Here is a 26,626-nt window from a genome sequence, read left to right as displayed (position 1 = left end):
AAATGACAGCTACCATAAGTTACCAAGGTCTACGTGTTTATGGTTTATTATTAAAAATTGGCTTTGGTACATTCGTTTTTCCCATTTTTTCCCTCAAATACGTATACAAAAAAAGACCTAAAACTCATTTGTCATAAAAGCTATTATTGTGTATGTATTAAAACTGCAATTGTACCATGGTGTATCTAGCCTTTCGGTGTATCTCATTATCATAGATCTTCGTCTTTCGATGTCCATAGAAACTGGAAACTATCTCACTGTTTTTCAAATGTCAAATCTGGCCACTAAAACGTTTTTTGAGGGATTGTACATGTTGTTCAGTTGTTCACGTCATAAAACTGTGCATGCTCTAAAAATAGTTTGCGCATAAATAAAAAATCTATCGAACACGACTCATTATTGCAGATATTGGTAAATAATTGGCATCCTCTATGTATAGGATAATATATCTAACATTCTTTAAAATATCATAACCTCACTAATGTTTATCCTGATAAATTAATACCATGGCGTTGACAGAGCCACTTGTACGTTTTTAAACATTTTAATAATATAATTTTTTTTCGTCTAGCGCATAAACGGTATACTTCTGAAAAATGGGTAAACTGAAAGCAAAGAAAAGATCGAGCAAAAAACCTAAAAAAGAAATCAAACAAGTTCCAGTCGGCCCTAAAAGTCGTAAAGATAAACGCAAAGATAAAAGAAACCTGAAGAAAATGAATAAAAAGGAATATTTTTCAAAGAGTCTTAATGATGTTGGAAAATTTGTAAAGGCACCGAAAGACGATGATGAAGAAATGCCTGTTGTCAAAATTGATGAAAAAAATAAGAAAAATGCATCTAAGGTGAGCCATTACACTCGGGACATAATATTTTTTTTTCGTAAATATTTGTGTTTTAATATAATTAATAATGTCATCACAAAGTGATAAGCTTTCAGAAGAAATTTTCTTTTAAAAATTAAATTCGTAAATATTTACCTAGTTGCACACTTTTAACCCTTAGGGTCGTAATCTACATATATTGTAAGGTTGGTGATAATATGTTTTCTTTAACCTAAAACCTTAAATTGTGGCGATTATGACTACTTTTTTACAACATTTTGTTTTTCAACCTGTAGCTCACAATACTTTTAGGGTGACCACATTATTATTTTTGTAGAAAAGAAATGCAAAACTTTTTAAAGCATGTATTTTATTATATGAAACGTTTTCTGGGTAAATTTTTACCTACAACTACCGTTTTTAATACGCATTTTAAAAATAAACAAACATTTGATTCAACTTAATGATATTAAACAACAACTTTTAGCATTTGCGGTTATGAAAAATATTGATATTTATGTGAAAATTTGCCAACTTCCACACAATTTGACAGAACACCGATGTGAAGTTTGCGCATAATTCGTGTTTGTTTGTAGGCACTGCCAAACTAACCATTTTGAAAAATGCGTGCACTCTGTCCTTGCGATGTGGAAATGATATTTTCCAGAGGAATTCACATTGATATCCTTCGTAGTGTAGTTCGCTAAATCTAAATATAATTAATAATAATTGATTGTAAAATTAGCCAACAAATCTCTAATTCTCACTCTTGAATCTCAGATAGTATAAATAATTTAAAGTATTATAATGAAAAAAATGATGAATGTAAGTAAGTCTAAAGTAATGGTGTTTGAAAGAGAGAGTACGAAAACAGTGTGCAATATAATTGTGAATGAGGAATACTTGGAGCAGGTGGATGAGTTTGTGTATTTAGGAAGTATGTTTACGAGAGATGGGAAGGCTGACAGAGATATTGAAAGAAGGGTAAATGCAGGTAATTCCGTTAATGGAGGACTGAACACCGTTGGCGCTAACAAAAAAATTGTCCAAAGAAGTGAAGTTAGCAGTCCACAATGGAGTGCTGGTACCTACCCTGATGTATGGAAGTGAGGCATGGAACTGGCAAAGAAAGGATGAAAGTAGATTGAATGCTGTTGAAATGAGATCCCTGAGGCGTATGTGTGGTAAAACCATGTTTGATCGTGTGAGGAATGTGGAGATCCGCAAAGAGTGTAAGGCTGATGTAAGCGTAATGAGTAAGATTAAGAAAGGGACGCTTAGATGGTTTGGGCATGTAGAGCGAATGAGCGAAGATAGGAGTGTAAGGAGGATATATGATGCAAATGTGAATGGTAGCAGAAGTCGGGGACGCCCGAGGAAGACATGGCACGATCAAGTGAATCAGATACTCGAGTCGGGCCATGTCAAGAGTCAGAATAATAGAAGAGTATGTATGAGACGATGTATGAATGTGAATGAGGCAAGAAGTGTGTGCCAAGACTGAGTTGTTTGGCGGTCCGTCGTCTCTGCCTATCCCTGCGGAGAAACGGCGTGATGGTTAGTTACTTAGTTAATGAAAAAATCTGGCTTTTTATTAATTAATATAATACTAATATGTATAATAAAACAATCATTTTACCTGGTAAATTTATTTATTATGTATATATTATTTGTGATAGCTAGCCATGCTTAATACAATTTTTTTTTTAATAAAACATTTTGAATTTAGGTTAAGTTAAGTTAGACTAGGTTAGGTTAGGATAGGATATTAGTATTTTTAGATTATCAATTAGCATTCAAAACAATATACGCCATTTATGATAAAAATTAATTTTAGATTTTTTAGTAGGATTAATGTTTATGAAAGTTTCTTTTCCATCTATAAACGCATAAATTATTTAAATCACCTAAACTAAGAACAAAATAACCTATTTTGCGCGAGTAAATAGTTGTTTCTAGTATTAATTAAGTTGAAACCAAGTGTAATTTCCATAATCTGTACCTAAAAGTGCGACTGTTAGGTAAATATTTACCTTATTTTTCGAAATAGGTGTAAAAATATCTATAATTTAGTACATTTATGTTTTTACCAAGTACTTACTCCCAACTTTGTGTACTGACTTAATATCTCTGTCTCAGATAAGATTCCAGTTAATATAGCACTTCCACTTGAATCTTTCATAATTTCCTCAATTATTTTATTTTAAGTTTTTTCTTTCCTAATAATAGAAATCGACTGAAAAGAAGATAACTAATAATTCAGATCTTATAATGCAAGAAAACAAGGGTGCCAAAAAAAAGGAAGAAAAATTAATGGCTGAAATGAGAGAGAAGAGGAATAGTCAACTTTTGAAGGCCAATGAAGATGAAGATAAAATGATAAAGAAGCTGGAAAAACAGCTTCACCTCAAGAAGAAGAAGTCTGGAACTATTTCTAAAAGTTTCGCCGAAGACGGGCTAGGATGTATCCTTTACAACGTTTTCTTTATTATAGTGCTAACCAGGCTTATGCATAACATACATAATGAATTATCTCCGGCAATGAGGAAGACTCCTAGCTCAATTACAACCTATGAACAAATCTCGCATTCAGTGGAGAACCTTTAATTAGAATACTCACTCTCACTCACCGAGATACATCAAGACAGGCCATGAGCTAGCGAGTACATGGTACTCTCGGCTCGCTACCTCTAGGTCAGGTGAGAGTATTTTGGGCCCTAATTTCGCGATGTAGGCGAAAGCGCGCATGTACAAAGTATTAAGTTACTATTATAATTTATCTCTTTTAGTTGCCCGCCAACTGTGTTTGCGAGTTTGTGTGACGACATTTCTAATATGTACTCTACCAAGCTCGTGTTTTTGGTTTTTTATCCAAGAGAATTGGCATTATGAGACCCAATAAACTTAAAGCACAGAAACAAACAGTATGTCCATGACGCTTGGGTACGTATAAGCCAGCAAATTAATGTACCAGATGTGGAGTTAAAGAAAGCGGGATTCTTTAATGGTTAATAATAATCTTTGTCTTTGCCACAGCTTAGTGTTTTTTTTTAATACGGTGTATGTGCAAAAGGTTATAGTAGGTAGCTAATAACGAGCAACAGTAGCCTCAAAGGCACGTCCATCTTGGCGAGTATCCACACTTGAAATGATTCAGAGAGTTTATACACGGGGAGTCTTGGCGAGGGTGTACATCGAATATTTAAATGCTGTTATGAAGTGGTTTGAGAGACGGAAAGAATATATTTAGACACATATTTTCTTGTCATGAAATTGTATTGTGTAATGTGCATAAATTCTTTATTCTGGATTGATAATATTATCTTCTTTTTTTCTTTTTTTGATTAATTGTAATTTTTAAATACATAATCAAATTTCTTCTGTATTGAATTTTTTACTGTAGTAAATGTAAATTTCCACACATTTACAATGATTTTCCTTAAGTTTGTAATGCAGATATTTTGGAGGTATGTGATGAACACACAATGCAAGCAGCCGTGGCAGCAGAGAAGCACCGAGCGGAAACTGGTTCAGGATCTGACTTCGAGGAAGATATAGCCATTGCAACGGGGAAACCTAGCACCGTATATCAGACTTTCAAACCTAAAAAGGGCCAAAAGGATTCGGACAACCAAAGTTCCGATGATCAGTTTGATGATTTTGGTCCGTCTGATGACGAGGACTTTGGTAGTGAAGGAGATGGTTTCGACAGTGAAGAAGAACAGAGCTTCGATGAAGAAGTTCTAAAAAAAACTAATCCTAAGAAAGTGGCATCTTCTAAAGCTAAAAATAAAGTCAACGGTAAAAAAGTTTTCACCAAAAGTAAAGATTTTGATAGTCATAGTGAAGGAGAGGATTTCGACAGTCAGGAAGAACAGAGCTATGATGAAGAAGTTCTAAAGAAGGATAAGTCTAAAAAATCTAAATCAAAGAAAGTGGAATCCCCTAAATCTAAAACTAAGCTCAATGGAAAAAAACCTTTCGCCAAACGTAAAGATTTTGCTAGCAACAGTGAAGATGAACCAAGTTTTGACGAAGAAGAAGAAGAAATGAAAAAGACAAGCAAAGTGAAAAAATATATTGATTCGCCATTTCCTAAATCTCAAAATAATGTAAAGGGGAAAAAAGCTGCTGTCAATCATGATTTCGCTCAAGACAGTGAGGAACTTAGTGAGGATGAATCCAGTTTTGATGAAGAGGAAGAAATCGATATGAAAAAGAAGAGCAAATTGAAAAAAACTTTAACTAAAAAGCAAGTTGACTCACCATTCCCCAAATCCAAAGTTTCCGTAAATGGAAAAAAAGGTTTGGCTAAGCCCGAGAAGCAAGAAGATATGAAAAAGAATAAAGGAGCTGCAAAGCAGTTGGTAATTTCAGACGATAGTGAAGACAGTGAACAGTTTGAAGATATGGACGCAGGTAAATTCAATTATTATTGTGTATATTTTTTGTTACGAGAGTCAGGAAGACTGATAAGTACTACATAATAAGAAATACGTACGGTAGATGTAGGACAAGAGTATGCATTAAAATAAATCATCAATATTAGTTTTCAACCCAGATTGTTAACCGGTCAGCAACGTAAGCAGATATACACGATAAAATAACGATAGCAGTCAAGTACAATAAGCGTGTTTACACGTCAACGCGTGTCTCTCCATAGAAATCGTTCTTACTCCGTTATTATTTTAGTTACATCCCTCAAACAAAAACTAAAAGGTCGATTATAGATCAAGCTACACATCACTACCAAGTTGTCTATGGAAATACAAAACAGGAATCTGCTGACAGTCGCATAATTGACACAACATTTTTACCCGCGCAAAATGTCTGCCGGTAGCGCCGCGCGCTTCACATATTAAATTTTTATAAAATATTTTTATATGAAATGATAAAAAAATGAGGTGATAAAAGTGTTTATTACACATATATACAATAGAATAAATATTTTTGTTTACATAATCTGTGATTTTAGTACCATTTTCACCTAAAAACATGACGTGAGTCATTTTTAACCTATTTTTAATGTTTGCGTTCTAAATTTTAATATTTAAAAATGCTAATATTTATTTGTAATATAATAATTTGAAAGCTTATTTTGTAACTTTTCTAAAACAGTTTTTACTATTCGGCTACGTTCAGAAATGTTTCATTTATAGAGCTTTAATTGTGAAGCGGTAATAACAAAAAGTTTTCGTAAAATGTCATTTCGTTAAAGACAGTTAAAGTGCTTACATGGCGATTTTCGGAGGGGTTAAATAAAACATATTTTGTGTCCACAATAACCATTTTTCTTTGCCTTTTTTGTTGACATTGCACTGTTACTATATATTTATCTGTTTTTAGAACTATTATACTCACTGTACATTATGCAAACAAATAATAAAATAAAATATTTCTCAGTCAGTAATACACTAAAGAGAAATTTATTTAATCTTAGACTTTGCTCAATTTCGATTGGAAAATGTGTCTTCCCCGGTCATTTAATAATAATAAATCTTTTTAGATTCAGACATGGAAAGTATGGATGAAGAAATGGAAGAAGAAGAAGAAGAAGTGGATCCAGATTTAGACGAACAGTTGAGAATGATTTACACAGGTGAGTTTCATTTATGTAAATCTACTCTTTATAATTAAGACCTGCAATTTTTAAACGTTGCCTTTTTCTGATGTACAAGAAAGAAAACGAATCTTTGTTTTCCAATAATTTAGGTCTAATTTTAGTGTGATGTGAAAAATAATGAAAAAGTTACAGTGAAAGTGCTACTAATATAATGTAATCACTTTTTAAAATTAAAAGTGTTTCTTCGAGTTCATAGTGGAAAAGAGAAGAATCATTATCTGTGTGCCTGAAATGCAGCCACCCAAATCAACCAACAGCAAGAAAACCTATGCATTTTAAATTCCTAATATAATTACCTTTATTTTTAAATCTCATAAAACAATCCAATTTTATCAATCAATAGGCAGCTCAATCTGCTAACAATAAAATCATGAGTCTTGTTAAGTTAACAGGTTATTTATAATTATATGGAATCAATTCTTTTGTAGTTGTTAAGAACGATTAGTTCGTGGAGAGGTCCAAAACGTCGGGTTTCCGCTCCGGCGTCACGGGTTCCATCTCTTCATTTTATAAATGGTTAAACCAGGCTGATAAATACATTATAGTGTTTTTAATCACTAGCCAAACATTTACTAAAGAAGCATATTTTGCCTATTTTAGGTTTATCTGGCTTTCCTGATGAATCCTTTGCGCCCGGGAATCTCACTCCTGTTCGGGAGGAAACAGCTCAAGATCTAGACTTGTATCAGAATAACATCGAAGATGCTGTTAAAACATTGGCCAAAGGTTTAAACAATGCCACCGTCAACGACATGAGCTCCGACAGCGAGGGCGGCAATGAAAACTGTTTTCCGAAGAAATTGCAAAAGAATTGGCAAGAAGAAGATGAATCGGATGATTCCGAAGAAGTTGGGATGGATGTTGACGCAGATTCAGACAATCTGTCTCCTCTCACTTCTGAAAATTCCGAATGCGACAATTCTGATTGCTCGAGTGACGGTTCCGATGCTCTAAGAAATAACAAACAAATCCTTGTGAACGGGAAGATCATCAACACTTATGGAAGAAATTTTGAAAAGGAAGAAGATCCCGATATAGTAAAATGCCCAAAGCTGGACAAAATGCTGGAGAATCTGAGCGGCACCGAATCCGAATGTGATAAAAGTTTTGAAAAAGCAAAGATTGTTAAAAAAGGTATAGCACTTTTATCTTTCTGTAGTGTAGTTTTGTCTGTTTAAATAGTGGAACGTTATGTGCATGCTTTATGGCGGTGGTTTTAATTATATTATTTATGTAAACAAATTGATTTTTCATTTAAGAGGTGTTCAATACGGCAGCCTGACTAATATACAATCATTCCTCTTCTGCGTGGTTACCCACTTTGGCTATGAACACCGTTATAGAATTGTCTTACTGTTTATAAGTCACTGAAAGTTTTGGCATCATCGTACTTGGCTGATCTGTCTGATCTAGTGTTTCAAAGTTCGAAGTAATTTGGTCCAACCAATGACTAAATAATACGCAGAGGATTTGGCATATCGATAAAACCATCTGTCCAAACTAATCAAGCAATTGAGTACAGAAAAGAGTTTTTGATCAGCTTCCAACTCTCAGCTAAAAAAGGCCTCAACCACCATTTTTTTTTTGCGCTGCCAATTGCCAATATGCACTTATTTCACAAATGTATTTTATAATATTGGTTCCATGATTACTCAACACAGTGACAATTCAACACGCTTTTAAAAAGTAATATAAAGTCATTAGAAACGATGAATAAATTTTTTTAAACCTAACCTAACCTAACCTACTTAACCCAGTTAATAAAGTTTTTGTTTCATCACTTTCCATGACTTCATATAACTTTTTAAAGATGTGATGAATTATCATTTTGATGATTTATCCGGTCACCATAATATTATATCAATGATCTATGCAATGGTAAATACTAGACAAAATAAATTGTAGCGAAACTGTGGTAGAAACTTTCAGCAACAGCTGGGACAGTAGTTTCCCTAATAATCTGTTTTACAATATCTTTTTTGATCTCACAGTTTTTAACTTTATACATGGTGTCCGGAAACTAGTGGCACAAGCGGGTAACTGGTGAATCTATAACAAATTTGGAGTCGATTTTGTGGTATAACTTTTTAGATTTTGGGTTTTGTTTTTGAGTAAATCGGTTGCTACAGGTTTTCTATCAGCTGTTTGTTGTCTTTTAAAATCTGCTGAAGCTTAGAACCGGCTCCAATATTTTTTTAACCCTTTAGCTGCCAAAAAACACTTAAATAGAAATACTCAGATCAAAAAAAAAATTCTTTTTTTGGGTTCTTTGTGATGTAAATTCACCAGTTTCTCACTTGTACCGCTAGTTTCCAGTCACAGTGTATAATTTCTTCAGAGTCGTTTAATTTAAAATATTTTTTTCTTTTGCAGACCAATCCAACTCTAAAGCAGATCTCAAAAGGAAGCTGAATGTTGATGCAAATGTGACAAAAAATGTAAAGAAACTTAAATCATCAGACAACATTAAGCCAACAGAAAAGATTTCTCCCAAATCCAAAGGAATTCCTAAGAAAATAGCCAGTGAGAAATCAAAGGATAAATCTACAACTCCGTTATCAGATAGCGAAGACGATGAAAAAATTTCTTCAAAGGTAAAGCCAAATAAAAAGAAAAAATCTAATGAAAAACCAAAGAAAAAATCTAAAGTAGTGCAATCAGACGATGAAGAGAGTGATGATGATATGGGTTCAGATGATGAAGATTTCGGTACTGACTTGGGTGATGAAATGTCATCAGAAAATGATAGTGAGACTTCGGCCGGTGGAAAGCCTAAGAAAGCTGATCTGTGGGAGGATATTTACGGTCGGCAACGTGATCAAGATGGAAACGTCATAACGGTAAGAATTTTTGATTTATTAGGGTTTTAATAAACATGACTATATCGACATTTAATGTTATGGGCATTGCCTCATCCGTCGAGTTACATTCTGATGACGAAATGTTCTTCAAAATGTTTTGAACACACAAGAGTTAGTAATAATATTAACATTGCATTTATTTTGCGCAGTTTAGTGTAATTTCACTTCAAGTGCGCTTTACTATAACAAACTTAAATAAATAATTAATTTAGTATTAGGATTCATGTTCTTAAAATGATTCCTACAGTGCGCCATAACCAATACAGATCTAATAATATAACACTAAATGTACAGTTTATACAAAGCGATGGCAAAACAAAGAGTAACAATAACAGTGCTATTGTAGCACCGGACAAAACAAGAACATTAAAACTAAAACATAATATAAAACAGGAGGCAGTTTGTGCTCAGAAATGAAAATATTCTGAGTAGACATTTAAAAAAGGTACAATAAGGAGGCAACCGAAATCAATTGAGAATATGGCTTATTATAAAACATTGAAAAGAAGTTAAGATTTATGAATGGTAGGATTTTGTTTTTAAAGCCCGTTTAAATGCAGCCAAATTCTGGAGATTAGTAAGAGAGTTCTTGGTTGACTTCCAGCACTCGGGTCACAAAGATTTGTAGTCTCCTTTTTTTCCATTACTTGGAAAGCTGAACCTGGTGTTATATTACAAAATGTCATACATATACATATACATTCCTATACATACACATACCTATGAAAATGGAAGGTACTTTACCAACTTTAACTTTCAACAACAGTTGAACGGAGACAATTGAAATTCACAAAAATCCCGTAAATATTAATAGAGAGGATGGAGCTAAACTCAGTAGTTCTTGGTATCCGGTAATTGTCGGCTACATCAGAACTAAATGCAGAAAACCACTTTAAAATTATATGTTATTGTCAGCTCTTAGAGGGTTGGAGCTGGCAACACGGTATTACATCTTCATACATAAGCACACATTTCACCACAACCTTAAATAACACATCTGTCCTGATGATGGACACTGCAATGCTGTCCGAAACGTTAGCTAAAGAAGGAGGTAGCGCAACACGGCATAATACCCCAAAAACAAATCACTATAAGTGATTTCCTAATACATATTCCATTCTTAAAGAGCAATAAAGAAAAGAACAAAATTTCCTTTATCAAACATAACCTTTTTTTACAACGGTCTTAAATGTAAATTTATATAATAAATCATTGAATGGTGCTTAATTAATATTTTTGGCATAGGTATTATGGCAAATTTGCAAAAATTTTGTCACAATGTGTCAAATTTCTATATCCTAAAAATATGGGAAAAACGCCGAAATCTAGGTGGATTCATTGGCTTTAAACCGCAGTAAGCAGTTCATATGTTTTTAATATTTATAATTTAGTAGGAATGATATTAATTAAATAAAATGGTAAATGTATATTAGGGTGTCCCTTATATTTCAAAGTTTTTATTTTCTAATGCATAGGTCTTAGTTTTGTTCCTTTGCTTCTAAAACACTCGGATTTTTTTTTTAACCTTATTCGGAGAACGATAACCCGTGCCGACTTGCACCGAATCATGTTCATACAAGTTGCGCGGAAGTAGCGGCGCGCACTCGCGGTATCTGTCATTTGTGTTCAGTTATTCTCGTGATTATCACGTATTGTTTTACATTTAAAAGATGGCAGTGGAATTAAGAAGCAATAAAAAAGTATTTTCTTAGTTGGTGACGTAAATTATCAAATAACAGGCGCAAAGTTACCGTCAAACCGGCAAGTTCTTGCAGTACTTTTTTTTAACATTCGCGAAGTTAAATTGACTGTTAGTGAAAGCGCGAATCTCGTCATTCGAGAGTGTATTATATTTTGGGAAAAAGCTAGAATCCCTACCAGAGCTATACCTAACTGTGTAAAAAAACTTGTGGATCTTCACCATGCTTGGAGGGAGTTGCAAAAAAATTCCAAAAAAAAAACACTTGTTTACAAGCGCCGTGAGGAGGACTTTCAAAACAATTTAAACAATATATTCGATATAGCACACGTTGATGCTTTGGAACAGATGAAAATAGAAGAAGACAAAATATTTTTACAAAAACAAAGAGAACCAGGCCGTCCAGGATGCTTAGCGGGTGTAGACAAAAAGTTAGCCGAAAAAGAAGAAAGGACAAGAGAGAGAAAATTAAAAGAGAAGAAAAGACATGAGCAAATGTGTTTCGCGAGTTTATCGTCATCTCTTACTACACAAGATTTTATACAAATACAAGGACATACCGATCAACATACCAGCTCTGAAGAAAGCCTCGAGGAACCCTTGCCAACCACCTCTCAAACGGTTTCTGAAACTACTACAAAAAGAGGACGGAAAAACTTTATCACGCCTAAGTTAGTTGCAGCTTTAGATAGATGTCAATTAAGCATAAGGGATTCTGTCTATATTCTTCATGCTGTAGTAGAAGCGCTAGACCTTAGCTGTGATGATTTTCCGATAAACAAATCGTCCATTCAACGCATTCGCACACAGAGTAGAAAAGATAGAGCGGAATCTATAAAATCAGATTTTCAGGATAATATGCCTGAAATGGTGACCGTTCACTGGGATGGGAAATTATTACCTGGACTGGACGTGAGAAGTTCTAAAGAAGAACGCCTGCCAATTCTAATTTCATTTGGAGAAAGGGAACAACTGCTGGCTGTACCCAAACTGGAGAGCTCTTCCGGCCAGGATCAAGCTAAAGCTGTGTTAAACGCACTTCATGACTGGAACATCGATGACAAAGTTCAAATAATGTGTTGTGACACAACTGCGTCTAATACAGGGCGATTGAAAGGAGCCTGTGTACTTTTGGAACAAAGACTAGACAGGGAATTACTACTGTTTGCTTGCCGCCATCACGTTTACGAACTGGTTTTGAAATGTGTGTTTGAAACAAAAATCCAACAAGTTACTAGTAGCCCTGATATTCCAATGTTCAAAAAGTTTAGAGACAACTGGAAAACTATTAATCCTGCTGCTATTGAAACATACACCGATATCATCACACAACATTTTTGTAATACAACAATAGAAGAACTGTTGACATTTTATAATCAAGAACTGCAAAAAACCATTGTACGTGACGATTATCGTGAGCTGATTGAACTATCTATTATTTTCTTAGGAGGAGATAATGAGAAAAAAATTAATATCAGACCTCCTGGAGCGATGCATCAAGCAAAGTGGATGGCTAGAGCTATTTACTCTTTAAAGATATGTTTGTTGCAATCCCAGTTCAAAATTAGCGCCAAGGATAAACGAGCACTTCAAGACGTTTGTTTATTAATTGCGGTTATATATGTGAAACCATGGCTTGGATGTAGTCTGGCGGTAAAGGCACCAAATCAAGATTTGTGCTTTTTAAAGAGGCTTAAGGAATATGAAACTGTTGACAAATTGATCTCCAAAGCAGCCCTGAGCAAGTTTAGTCAACATCTTTGGTACTTGTCAGAAGAAATTGCCGTTTTGTCACTCTTTGATGATGAAGTTAATACACAAACCAAGGGAAACATTGTAGTGAACTTACAAAGAGAGATTTGTATGATTCTGGGAAGAGATACATTCCATCGAAAGAAGATATGTCTGATTTTTTGTATGGTAAGTAGGATTACATAGTTTTATTTTTTATACTGTTTTCACTAAACTGATAATAAAACTTATTTATTATTGCAGGAAAATTATTAAGTGATTTTGTGTCTGTCAAAAGCACAAATTTATTTTCTCGATTAAAAATTGATGAGAACTTCCTCCAGAGACCCGTTTCTACGTGGGACGAAGATGTTGCCTATATAGAGGCAAAACGAAAAGTTTTTTCTTTAAGGGCAGTTAATGATACAGCTGAAAGAGCTGTAAAACTAATGCAAGATTTCCATGGTTTGATCACTGCAAATGAAGAACAAAAGCAATGCAACTACGCTGGCTGTGTGCAAGAGAATAGAAATCTGTATCCAGATTGTTAAAAAGAGACCCTCAAAGGAAAATATCCTGCCTGATCTGTAATTTTATCTTCTTTTAATAAATATTCTTTTAAATATAAATATTTAAACTGCTTACTTTGTACTGTTCATGATTTATTCCTTCTGTGTACTCCCTGTGTGTAATAAAAGTTTATTATTATTATCATTATTTCAATTGATTTCAATACATAACGGAAAGGGTTAAAAACAGCAATTTTCAAAATCTTCAGAGCTCTGTCGGCACGGGTTAATGTTGAGGTAGGAAGATAAAATTTTGTATTTAAGTAAGTCTGGGTAGTTCAAAAAGAAATAGTGGGTATGCATTTTGATATCAAAAAAATTATTTTTTTCAACCATATAAGGGACGCCCTAATGTATATATTTTTTTTTTTTTTTTTTTTAAAGAAAGACAAACATTCCCGGGTTACGAATAACCCAACAATGTTTGAAAATCTCCTACTACCACCACAGAAAGCCGAAAATGTTGCTTGTGTTGTGATGGAGGACTTAGCCAGCCGAGGAATCGAACACACGACGCTCGGGTGAGACCCAAGCGCTATGCCCACTCAACCACTGACCGGTCCAAATAAAAAAATATAAAACCAATCGCTGGAGTGTATATGAATATAAATGTCAATTTGTTATAATAAATATAATCTTTGATATAATTATATTTGCCCCGGGCCACGCTGCATTTTCGCCAAGCCTTTGTATTTTTACTGTGCAATGCAGATATATGTACGACAACCGGTTTAATTGGCGTAAAGAATAAGCTCCTCGGTGAATACAATTCCATAACAACATACCTAAATGTAGTACGCTACAACATGTCTAAACGATCAAATAAATGTTTGAAAGGAATGCTTTCCTGAACTTTCACTTACCTTTGAAATGAAATTTTATATTCAAAACACTTTTATACTCTTTGGCTGAAAACTTACTCTGCATCTTGAATGTTTAATTAATAAGCTTTGTATTGTTTTTAAGCGAATAATTTATAATTAGTTATCTGCAGTTAGAGGGTTAGAGAAAATTTTATGTTTTCTTCTTAACGGCACTCGAAAAAGGTTTCTCTACTGCAAATCTGAAGGCTAATCATTGCACTATAGGAATATGCCATCTTATGTTAAAATGAAATGTTGAGGTGTTATGTATTTATCAAACTCTTGTTACCTTTTTATAGAGCCAAGCTGGCAAATACATTCCTCCCCACCTGCGGGCTAAGAAGGAGATAGAGGACAGTAAGGAAATCCAACAATTGAAACGACAAATCAAAGGTACTTTTAATTCCCTTTTAGACTTGTTTTCTATGTGTACACATAAAATATAACTGTTTGGAAACAGTTAAATTGGAAAAAAGCAGAAATATTTTTTTAAATCAATCAACTTGTTAAAAAAAACTGTATTTTGCTGAGAAGATGAGAAAAGTCGAAGATTTCTGTGCTATTAAAAGTATTTATGACTTGTTTTTTTTTTTGTTTTCTTATGTCTGTTGTGAGGTAAGAAAGCATTGAAAGAACCAAATTCAATTTGGGAGGCAGAGTACCGCCGCCCCGGGAACCATTCATTGGATAACCAACATCTCTGTCATTGGTCACCATTGCCATGGGGTGAGGTTTGTCCGGGTCCAACTGCACCAAAGTGGGATACATATGACTTTAGGTCCTGGACACACTACCCCCAGATTCCTACCCACCCATACATTTCTCCTTTCCAGAATCTCCTCTCCTTCATTTATTTAAAATACCCTCCACACAGCATCATCAAAGATGAAACAGGCCCTGAAGAAAGTTATTGTACTCAGTGCCACCTGTGTAGAGAAAATGGAAAAAAAATTGAAATCAAATTATCAAGTTATTTGTAACCCAGGAATGAATGTTTGTGTTTCTTTTAACCTTCGACATGCCGAGATCCAAAACGAAACTTTGTTTGCATGAGGGGTCACTAAGATACCACATACATGTTATCATTATAAAGCTATGTTTATAGGTTTTATAGGAATACAACAAATACCAGTACAAAAAAATACACTTTTTAAGCTGCTAAATTATTATTCATTTACTAGCTGTACCCCGCCACGCGTTGCTGGGGCTCAGCCTGTCTGTGCAAATAGAGAAACAATAGCACGTTTTGCTTTTAAAAGCGCTGTTTTAAAAAAAAAACATGTTTTTACCTGTCACAAGTGACATCTCTATAATATAGGTATATAAAAACGCACGCGTATTCGAATGCAACGTTGTGTCAAAATTTCAAAGTAATCGGTAAAGAACTTTTGGAGATTTAAGATTTTGAACAAACGACATTTTTATTTATATAGATAAGGATTAGATTATTATTCATACAAATAGTAATTTCAGAGAATTTGCTTACCCCTGTTGCAAAAGAGAAGGTTAAAGTATTTGACCGGTCAGTGGCTGAGTTGGCATCGCATTTGGGTCCCACCCAGGCGTCATTTCTTCGGCTGGCTAAGTCCTACATCACATTACAAGCAACATTTTCCTCTTACTGTGGTGGAAGTAGGAAATTTTTAAATATCGTCAGGTTACTCCAAACCTGGGAATGTTTGTCTTATTTTAAAGAAAAAAGCTAAACTGAGCTTTTCGAGACTATTGCATGTTTTGTGTGTCAATGATCATCTTTTAATATGGTGTGTATGAATGTATTGCAGGGTTACTGAACAAGGTGACGGCCAGCAACATGCACTGGACGGGGGCACAGCTGGAAGGGCTGTACGCGTCGAGCAGTCGCCACGCCGTGAACAGCGCCTTTTGTTCGCTGTGGCTGTCGGCCCTGGTGCAGGACACCGTCTCCTCGGCCCGGCTAGCTGCAGAGCACACCATGTTGGTGGCCATACTGCACGCCAATGTGGGCTCCGAAGTCGGTAATTATTCCTTCAGTTTTGCAATCCTGAACTAGTGAATACTTGAACATCTTTTTCAACATTTTTTTATGTGAATACCGCACAAGAGTCCTAATTGCTCCCAACCGTCTTGGAGCCAGTAGAACTATGGTATTTTTTCAATTTTTTATTTTAAAAACATTACAAAATTGTTCATTTATGAAGAAGAATTACTTAGTAGCAAATTAATAATTAACAATGTCCGTAATTGAGGTATGCCATGACGCTTAAAGTATAGGGAAGGAGAAGGAGGCGGATAGAGTAGGTTGGGAAGTACCTGGCTATTTAAAACTGGTCACCAAACATGGCTAAAGCCATTTTATCAATGTTTTAATTCTGAATGGTGGTCTTTCACCAGAGCGATACTGAAAGTATCTACCACTATGGAACGTGCTGCAAATACTCTATATTATTATTTTTAATGAATTAATTGTAAAATAAAACAAATTAAATAAATAGAATTTATTTGCGCATGCCGACACTTCTCACCTATCGACCACGGAGTCGTAGAAATCCTATTAAAAAGGTGTAATTATTAATGGACCGCAGTCTGTAGGTTTAAGATTGCCCCGATGATTGCCAACCTCCGATAGAAGAGGTTTATTAACATTTATAAATAATTAATCTGTCTTAATATATATCTTTTCCAGGGGCACATTTCCTACAAACAGTTGTTAAAAAATTCGATGAAATGTTGGCACTTGAACAGAATCTAGAAGACAAACATCTTGATAATTTAATACTGGCCATTTCACACTTGTACAGTTTTAAGGTAACAATATATATTTTTTTATTTTTGAAAACTACTACATACTACCTACTAAGTACCTACTTTACTACAACTTATCGTATATTATATTGAACGTATACGGAATCGCCTCTCGTATAATGAACTACGAATTTGAAAATCAACTTTGAAATTTTTAAATGCGAAACGAAAGAAATGTTATAATTAATTTTTTGAGGTCTTGACTTCACTTGTCACTTCTGTTTTCTTATGTTTATTTCTGTCTTTGCTTAATCCATACACCATCCTTTATTATAATTTACGTTCTGCTTCTATTTCGATTTACTTATTTTGTGAATTGGACATAAGTCCGTTAATAAGTAAGACAGTAATTGTCATTCAAGTAAGAGTCCAAGATTAAAAAAAAAATTTATCATTTCAAAATTGTTTCAAAATGCTATAATGCATTTTAACTGAAAGTGAAAATAATTCTGCCGGTCATTATTTGTGAATCCATTAACCCTTGAGGCTAGTTTGTTTTGCTTTTGGGAACAATTCATATGGTCTCACAGAAATCGTTTGTGACGGGTTTAAATCCACCGTTAGTTTGCAACCATTGTTAATATATAAACGGCTAAAACCACGAGGGTCGCCATTGCAATAATCTGGAGGAAACCAATATCGGGTTGTTACAAATGTAATAATAAAAGAGATAAAAATTACAACATTATATTTATTACTACATTGTAATAGAGCAAGAATAAGAGAACTCTAAATTAACATAATAAAGTTAAATCCCAGGGCGTGTGCGTCAGATCGAAGATCTTGCGCACGGATATTAATTAAATTCGGTAGCAAATTAAAAAAAGGTGTGACAAAGTGTGTAACATAATATTCTAACCTGTTAACAAGAAGAAGGGCGCCAAATAACACGTTCCATGTTATTAAATTTAGATGAAAGCAAACAATGACCAGGCAAAATGTTTATCAAAAACTACTGCGTCATTCCTCGCTGATAAAATGTCGTGACCATGTCTGTAGAATGTCGTTTGGATTGTCGCTCATGTCCTTCCCGGAATGGAGTGTCTTCCCGCAGGCTGCCGAATTGGTACTGACTTCGTAGTCCGGTCCCGGTCGAGTCGCCTTCTCGAACTTTCTTCTAGAAGTCCAGTGTGTACATGCCAGAAAATAATATTGAAAAGGTAGCGGGCAATAAAAAACAGCTACATGTTATATCTGCCTTACTGCTGTTGTGAGAAATATCATCTAACCGGTGTTAGAAAAAGAAAACACCAAGCTTTATATTCAAGTATAGAAGTTAACCACAGTAGAATTAAAATGTGCACTTTTATGATACTACATATAAGGACCGACCGCAACTTGAAAAAACTTAAATTATTTTTATATGAAATGGCAAAAAAGTGAGGTGACATTAACGTTCATAATACATTTAGTATTTTTATATATATATATTTGTCATCATCAAAAAACTTAAAGTGAACCATTTAATTTTTTTATTAATGTTTGCAAATATTAACGTTTCAAAAAACATATGTCTATTTTTGATAATAAAATTTTAAAGCATATTTCATCAAAAACCTTTCAAAAACAGTTTTCAGTTTTCAGATACACTCGGAAGTAATCCATTTATTTGAATTTTATTGCAAAACGGAAATACTCCGACCTTCTGACAGAATAAGCCTGATGATTTAAATCCTATCCGCCACTGGTTCATTTTCCACCAGTTATGCACAACGGGCATGGATTAGCTTCAATTCAAACCTGTTCCTCCATTTGGTTGTGGCTTCAATGATTAATTATCTAATTTCAACAATTCTCCGACAGTTGTTCCAGGCCCCTCTTCTGTACGAAATCCTCAACAAGCTCCTGGAGACACTATCGGAGAAGAGCATAGAGTGCACCCTGGTGGCCCTCAGAAGTGTCGGTGGAGTCCTTCGGAAAGAGGATCCCACAGCCCTGAAGACCTTCATTCAGACCACTCAAGAGAAGGCTTCTAAATTCAACGACGCTTCTACCAAAGGGTACTAATCTTCTTCTTAATTCAAAAATTATTCATATTTTTGGTTTTGTTTTTTTGAATTTTCTGATTTTTTTTATTGGTTTGTTGTTTTGACTTTCAGGTCCCGTGTGAAATTCTTGCTGGACGTTCTGCTTGCCATAAAAAACAACAATATGAACAAAATACCTAACTATGATCCCTCCTACACGGAAGAGCTGAAAAAGGCTATGAAAGGGATTATTAGAAAAGGAAATTATATCGTTCCCCTGAATATCAAACTCGAAGATCTACTCAGAGGTAAAAAAAATAACCACTACATATTATTATCAACAAGATTATACTAGTTTGGGATACTTCCAACTCCAATCCCAATGTTTTGAATATGATAGGAAAAAAATTACAGAGAATTTTGAAAATGAGAAAATGTGTGACACGTCACAAGAGGGCCAGTGCTTAGTGTAAAGACAGTGGAACTACATCGCCACCCGATTGGGCAGCATTGTGTAGTGGCTGTAGAAAGGAATTTATTAATGCGGGTCTTTAAGATAAAAAACACATGCCGGTAGTTCATTCCACATGCGAGCCGACTTACACAAAAACAAGTCAAAGAAATTATCTGCTCTCATTAAGCCAATATCAACTGTGAATGGGTGTTTTGCTCGAGTCCATCTAGTTTTGCATACATGCACCGGTACCGGTGCACAGGGAATCAATGCTGCTAGCTCCTTAGAGCAGGCTCCATTGAAATACCTGTAGTACAGGACCAACATGCCTAAATTGTGTCCGTGCTTTAGAGATATCAATCAGTCTGTTAACAACGAATTGTCAATCAGACAGACATCCTTCGCACAGGATCAAGTTGGTTGATCAAGTATTTAATCTGTTGAATTTGCATTCCAGCCGATGAACGGGGGAAATGGTGGGTGGTAGGATCGGCGTGGGAGGGCTCCGCCAGGGAGGAGAAAGAGCAGTCCGGCACGCCAGTGGCTGAGGACACCAAGCACAGTCAACTCATGGAGCTGGCTCTCAAGCAGCGCATCAACACTGACCTGCGCAGGAACATCTTCTGCATCATCATGGGTGCCGAGGTAGATATCCCATCTGATATCCATCTTTGGACATGAGTTCTCTTGCATAATAATTGAATAATTTGTATGCATTTTACATAGTTTATTTGTATGTTGATGTTTAGATGTCAAAGGATCAATTGTAATCAATTGTAGATACCTTTTTCTTATTGTCGCTCATTATCAATGCTAGCTTTTTTTTATATATTTTCTTCATGTCGTTTGCAAAAATTCCTATTTTTCTTGTAAAATAATGAAAACTTTAAGAGTATTTATTTCATGATTATGTAATCAACCAAATTGAATGATAAAATTTGTCAAAGTGTCAACCGAATGAAAATAAAAATGGCCTTATTTATTCCGCAAATAAGGTTTGTTAGCAGTCTCTTGGAAAACCTTATGAGCTATTGAAGATAATTTTGTAATGAATTGCATCACAAATAAATATTCCACTGCTCATACGTGTGTACATCGTTAAAATGTTATTAAATGTATGTCTTAAACTATAATTTGTTAACACAATCTGTGGTTGCAGGATTACATGGATGCATTTGAAAAACTGCAGCAAATAGGCCTCAAGAATCAGCAGGAGAGAGAAATCATTCACATCCTCATAGCGTGCTGTTTGCAGGAGAAAACATACAATCCTTACTACGCGGTCTTAGCCCAAAAATACTGTGATTATGACAGAAAGTTTCAGGTAAACAAACTACACATAATACAGTTGAACTATAGTTTTAAAATAGCACTCAATCAACAGAGTAAGAAACAGAGCTGCCCATAGGGGCGAGTGGAACAAACCAAGTTGTGCGGAGTGAGGAGAGGGCATGCTCGTGTCCCTTTCAGTGATTTGTCGATAAATGAATCCGAGCCACAGACATAGGAATTAATAGACGAGAAGATAATGGCGAGGGGTAAAATCAACTGTTGAAGAACGAAGGGAGTGAAGCTGACTGTGATTCGTCAATAAATCAATCTGACAGTAAATAGGCATCTCGCATTATAATATCACCATTTACTTCTTAAAAGTAAAATCTGCTTTGGAATGAATAGACATTTTTACATGGGAGCGCAAATTACTCGCCACGTTATGAACAAATTTGCGAAGTCCAAATTCGGCAAAAAATTCGGTTCATTTTCAGAGTCGAATATTTCGTTTAAGTATTTAGTTAAGACACTTTTATAAATGTTCATAATTTACTTCCCAGCAACCAACCAGCTTTGTGTTTCGCGTCCAGACCAGTCCAGACGTTTCTCGATGTGATAGTAACAACTGATTCATATTATACGATGTGAATATGCTTAAAATAAAGTAAAATAATGCTTATATATGGAATGTAATACGACAATTGGGTTTATTCTCTTTTTCACATCTATTTTTACAAGTTTTCATAGTACAAGTCAACATTTTGCCGTGTCATTTCGTAAAATGAACCGATGATGCCTCGACCATAGTTCGCACAAGAATGATGACGTCACGTTTTCAAATTTCACTTGAAGCCATACGCGAGCACAGCCGGCTCCAATGGAACCGGTATGGGGAGTGGGGATAATACGCTTTTAATCACTTAGGGCAGGTCTACTAATATTCATATGTCTATGATCCGAGCCAACAGCCAACTCGCATTGTTGTATAACTATTTTATAGATGAAATCTACTTACTAATAAGTATTGCTTTTTACAAGGGTGCGTGAATTACTCGCTGCGTAAAAACCGTAATTGCGAATCCCAAATCGGGTGAAAATAGTTTGACTCATTTTCAAAATCAAATATTTTGTTACAGTATTTAGTTTTACACTTTTACAAATGATTTATAATTTACTCACCGCAGTAAACGAACGTGAACGATGAGTGAACGCCTGACAGTCCGGTTAGAAACGAACATTCAGAATGTTTTAGCGAACTTTACTTTTATACACAGGATCTGGTTATTTCGATGTACGCTCGCTGACGGTCAATAATTTCGTAGTTTATTCAAGATGTGCTCGAACCCTCCCGGAACGTGGTTTGCCTCCAGTTCGTAGAAATGATACCCAGTTTTTGTATTAGGTCACGTCTATCTTTCGTTTTGTTAAAATCTGTTTTATGATTTCCATAAAATAAACACGGTTTTTCTTTATTACAGATGTCTATTCAATACAGCATATGGGATAAACTGAAGGAAATTGATACGTACCCTCCATTTCAAATTGCAAATTTGGGACAGTTCATTACCCATTTGTTCCTGGAGAAAGGATTGCCAATATCAATACTCAAGGTAGGTTTTATTTTTTATTTATTTAATTATTTTCAGGAAATCGACAGTTTACTTTTAATCAGTTTGTACATAAGTATTATATAGTAAAATAAAACCAATTATGGATTTCCTCCTTGTGACTTTAATTGAGACAGCATAATATGGAATAAGTTATTTAAATTTGTGAGGAAGGAATATGAATTATAAAAATAATACAAAACAAAAGATTATATAAAACGAAAAATTTACAAAACAATACATTTATAGCCATGGAGAGAGGTTGTAGGTATAAATCAAATCATCATAGAGATATAAACAATAGAGACATAAACATTATTCACAAACCATCAGAGAAATATTCTTTTATGGACCTCTTGTATTTGGTAAGTTCGCAACTGAAAATGTCAACTTTGGATAATAAGCTATTGTAATTATTGCAGTCTGTTCAGGCAAGAATTCTGCTTAGAGTTCGTTTTGCTTTGATCAACCCTGAACAGAACACCAGAGCGTGTTGAACGCGCAGGTACATTGAATGGAATCTTGTTTAGCGACTCTGGGCATTGCATATTATTGTTAACTACTTTGTACAGAAATAGTGCATCCTCATGATGCCTCCGTACACTTAGTGAATCAATTTTAAAGTATGAAGCTGCCTCTGTATAATTATTAAATCTTACAAATGACTTGTAACAAAGATATATAATATAAATATGTATATCTGTTTGATTTTCATTTTTGTTTTCGGTAATGAATGAATGCAAATCTTAGATGCGGAAATTAACTCACTTCCCGACATAGATTCGTCGACGACAATGCATTTTATCAACTTTTGGTGTCAAGCGGATATATACAAATTTCTCTGAAATTGGATAAAATTACAGCAGTTAATAAACTAAATAAATGTCAGTCCTACACGATCGGCAACTGGCAAGGTCTGGAAAGGCGGTTAACTCCGGTCCCTGGGAAGGAAGGTTCAATCCTCAGCCGAACCAAAAAAAAATGTTTTTTAAGTTTTAAAAGACGTTTTAAACTTTAACTATGAAGGTCATTTTTTTATCGATTTTTCAAATATTATTTTTGTCATTTGGCAGCATATGTTATTTGTGATGGGCTGATGACTTAAAAGCTTTTTAACTTTTTTCCAATATTCCCCATCTTCCTTACACCTCACAACATTTCCAAATCAAGACTTCTGGTATTGAAAGAGGGAAATTAATATAAATAAGATTGATTGATTATGAAATCGAACAGAAATATGTTTATGTACTTGTTAAACCGATTGTATTTTCCTGCTATTTCCTTTTCCTAATTAGATTTCATTGCTGGACAACCTGGGCGTTTATTATTTTACTGTTTTCCTTGTAAATACATATACGTTACACACCTAACTAGACAATGTCTCTTCTGAAAAAAGATCAGAACCCCGGAATTTGAACATAACTTGTAATTTGTAGGTAGTGCAATTTGCCGACCTGACCAAAGCCACCCTGCGACTGATGCGTCAGATCCTGCTGGCCGTGCTGCTGCACAAGCGCTGGCAGACCTGCCTCGAGGTGTTCCAGCGGGTGGCCGTGTCCCGCAAGCTGCATCTCTTCCGCGAGGGCCTCCGCCTCTTCATCAACCATTTCCTGGTGAAGAACGCCGACAAGAACGCCATCCTCTCCGAGGAACAGAAGACCTTGCTGCTGGAGAGAGCTTCGGCAGTGGACAAGACCCTGCATGGAGACTCCAAACTGCAGTTTTAATTTTCTCATTTATACTGTGGTTAAATTGTGATTGATGTAGTTATGTATAAACTTGTACATATTTTATTTTAAGTGAACTTATCACTAGTGTAGATACTATCTACAATGCTTTTCAGTAATATGGAGCAATTCAGCCAACTGGTTTTACAAGTCAGCTAGTGAGCTACAATCAACAGGAAATATGTACAAGTCCAATCTCACCCTACTCATATGTGAATGCACCGACGATTTCTATTTTTGAATAATTTCTTATTTCTTAATGAACCTTCATAATTGGACTTGTGTTATCAAACTCACCAATTCGCTTCAAACGAACCTACCAAATTGATTTGGTAGGTTCGTTTTATTTGATTTGGATTATTTTATTTTATTTTTTATTATTTGGATTCATTTTATTGAAATTGATTTCAATCAATTTCAATAAAATGAATCCATTATCCTGTTGAATCTATTGAATAATAAATATGTCTAAATGTTAGCAATTGAATAAATGTATAATAGGCCTCATTACTATTAACCGCTTCCTGGGAAAATTATGTTGCAGTAATGATTTTTTTAAATTTATTTATTTTACATTAGTACGCATAAATTTAATTACACGAGGATTCGTGTGATAGCCCAAAATGGTATAATTTTCTTCATGCATATTTACGTGATTGCCCGGGAAGCAGTTAACGTGTTATGTTAATTACACAACTCTATTATCCTAGAATGAATCACTGTAAAAAATTGTGAATTTTTTTGTTTAAATGTGTTTTTATGTACAATTTAGATTTTTATTTTCAAGTCGTGCCAATGGCAATAAAATGTGCTAAAAATGTACTTGTCCTTTTTTTTTGGTTGATATCTTCTCGTTGAATAGAGTATGTATTATATGGATTTATTTGACCATTGAATTGTTTTTTTACAATTGACATATTTTAATTTTGATTTTGGAATATCTTCGACATACAATATAATGTAAGCAATTTTTAAATGTTTATAAATAGAAATATGTAGAATTTACTACGAAGTTGACCAACTTTATCAAAGTTTACTAATCAAAAAATAATTAATATTCATGACTCTGATCTCCAGTTCAATAAGATAATTATCTCAAAAACTAGTTTTACCATTTTTTACTTTGTGACCTATTTTCTTTTGGTAAAGTATTGTGTAATAGAATATTTTTATACCCTCGTACCTCTTCACGGTTAATATAACCAAATATCCTATAATATTAATAATGCCTCCAACTTCTGACATTTCCCATACATTCTGATAACAACATGCTACACTAGCGCCTCCTAGCGGCATGAGTTGTGCGCCTTGCTTTTCTTGTATTTAAATTAATATTATGTGCACGCAATTAATTCTTTATTTTACATTAATAAATATGAGAAATATAATGAAGAGAAATTTTTTAAATATCTTATTTATAGATTTCGCTTTTTATGTAATGAAGAACAATTAAATATAAAAGTAATTTTGATCAAAATACAAATTAATTAGATAGCTTAAATCAACACCACCATGTAATAAATAAATTCAATTTTTTTTTTTTTTTATAGTGAATACCTCACAAGAGTCCCAACTGCTCCCGTCTGGAGTCAGTGAGACTATGGCATCCCCAATTGGGGGATGTTGTGAGGCTGAAGGTAAGTGGGGAAGGGAAAGAGGAAGGTGGGGAAGTACCTGGCTATTCAGATCTAGTCACTAAACACGGCTAAAGCCATTTGGAGCAACGTTTCAATTCTGAATGGTGGTCTTACACCAGGGCGATACTGGTAGTATCTTCCACTCTGGAGATTTGCCGCGCCATTGAAAGGAAAGTTAACATCATTACGCTACACTAGTGCCTCTAACGGCCAACATTGTTGATACTGCCAATATTTTACTGGAGTTGGATGTATTATTAATATTATAGGGTATTTGATATAACCAGTCAATAAAAAACGTATTAGGGAACAACTAATCAATCGTTTAAATATTTTTTTAATTAATTCCGTGACAAATACGTTCCTACTGTTATTTTTCTGTGTTTTTTTTTTTATAAAAAGTAGAACTCTTGGTTTATTGTTATTTTTAAACATTTTGTGCCTTTTGGTCTGTGAAGACTGAAAATGTTTGATAGCTACAAAATGTTGACCCACATTTACATAGGTGAGTGTTATTCTTGTAGCTTCATTAACTTGTATCAAGCTGAATAAAATTAAATGTCACCGAACAAAGTTATTTATTAATTATTTTTTATTTCTTGTTTTCAGCTGACATTCATTTTGATGTGTTCTGTTTTTTCCAAGCGATATGAAGTACTTCTGTAATTTCTCCAAACTACATATATTTACACTTACTTCGGTTTTACACTCACGGTGCAATTTTTTTATTGTTGACCTGATTTACCAATTGATAGAAAATATTGTTTCATTCATTTCAAATGTATCCCTTTGCAACCGGCAAAAAATTTCCTAATTGTGATGGGCTACAGTAGTTATCTCTTAGTTATGATTATTATTATTATATGGGCGACTTACTGGTTGAAACACATGTGCGTGAGGGCACCCTGCATAAGGGGCCGTTCAAGTATTACGTCAGCAGATTTATTACAATTATTTACCCCCTCTTCCCCCTTGTCACCAAAAGTAAGCAAAGCTTTTACCCCCCCC

General features: G+C 34.5%; 1 protein-coding gene across 2 annotated transcripts; it reads left to right on the top strand.

Moving 5' to 3' along the window:
* The first annotated feature begins 272 nt into the window (after positions 1–272).
* LOC149426131 (uncharacterized) lies at positions 273–26,159 on the top strand. 2 transcript variants are annotated; one of them, XM_089638203.1, is made up of 16 exons: positions 273–411; positions 572–845; positions 3,054–3,288; positions 4,281–5,243; positions 6,331–6,423; positions 7,048–7,581; positions 8,821–9,287; positions 14,470–14,563; positions 15,955–16,167; positions 16,836–16,957; positions 18,758–18,954; positions 19,054–19,229; positions 19,833–20,020; positions 20,535–20,699; positions 22,126–22,261; positions 23,695–26,159. In XM_089638203.1, exons 2-16 carry the CDS (start codon positions 597–599, stop codon positions 23,979–23,981), a joined length of 4,119 nt encoding a protein of 1,372 aa, XP_089494329.1. In that variant the 5' UTR covers positions 273–411; positions 572–596; the 3' UTR covers positions 23,982–26,159. The 2 variants fall into 2 exon arrangements, with proteins under 2 accessions (XP_089494329.1, XP_089494413.1); XM_089638287.1 differs by lacking the exon at positions 7,048–7,581.
* The last annotated feature ends 467 nt before the right edge of the window (positions 26,160–26,626 follow it).

The sequence above is a fragment of the Hesperophylax consimilis genome, chromosome 1 (assembly GCF_061612785.1).
Source record: "Hesperophylax consimilis isolate HC1 chromosome 1, BYU_Hcon_1.0, whole genome shotgun sequence".
NCBI classification, from domain to species: Eukaryota; Metazoa; Arthropoda; class Insecta; order Trichoptera; family Limnephilidae; genus Hesperophylax; species Hesperophylax consimilis.
The sequence above is the reverse complement of the archived record's forward strand: the minus strand, read 5'-3'. Positions and strand labels throughout refer to the sequence as shown.

Bases quoted from the DNA above. Each gene is read 5' to 3' on its own strand.
- LOC149426131 (XM_089638203.1), top strand. From the start codon at position 597: ATGGGTAAACTGAAAGCAAAGAAAAGATCGAGCAAAAAACCTAAAAAA. The intron at 20,021-20,534 runs GTAGATATCCCA...CTGTGGTTGCAG, and splicing joins GCATCATCATGGGTGCCGAG to GATTACATGGATGCATTTGA. The intron at 22,262-23,694 runs GTTTTATTTTTT...ATTTGTAGGTAG, and splicing joins AATATCAATACTCAAGGTAG to TGCAATTTGCCGACCTGACC.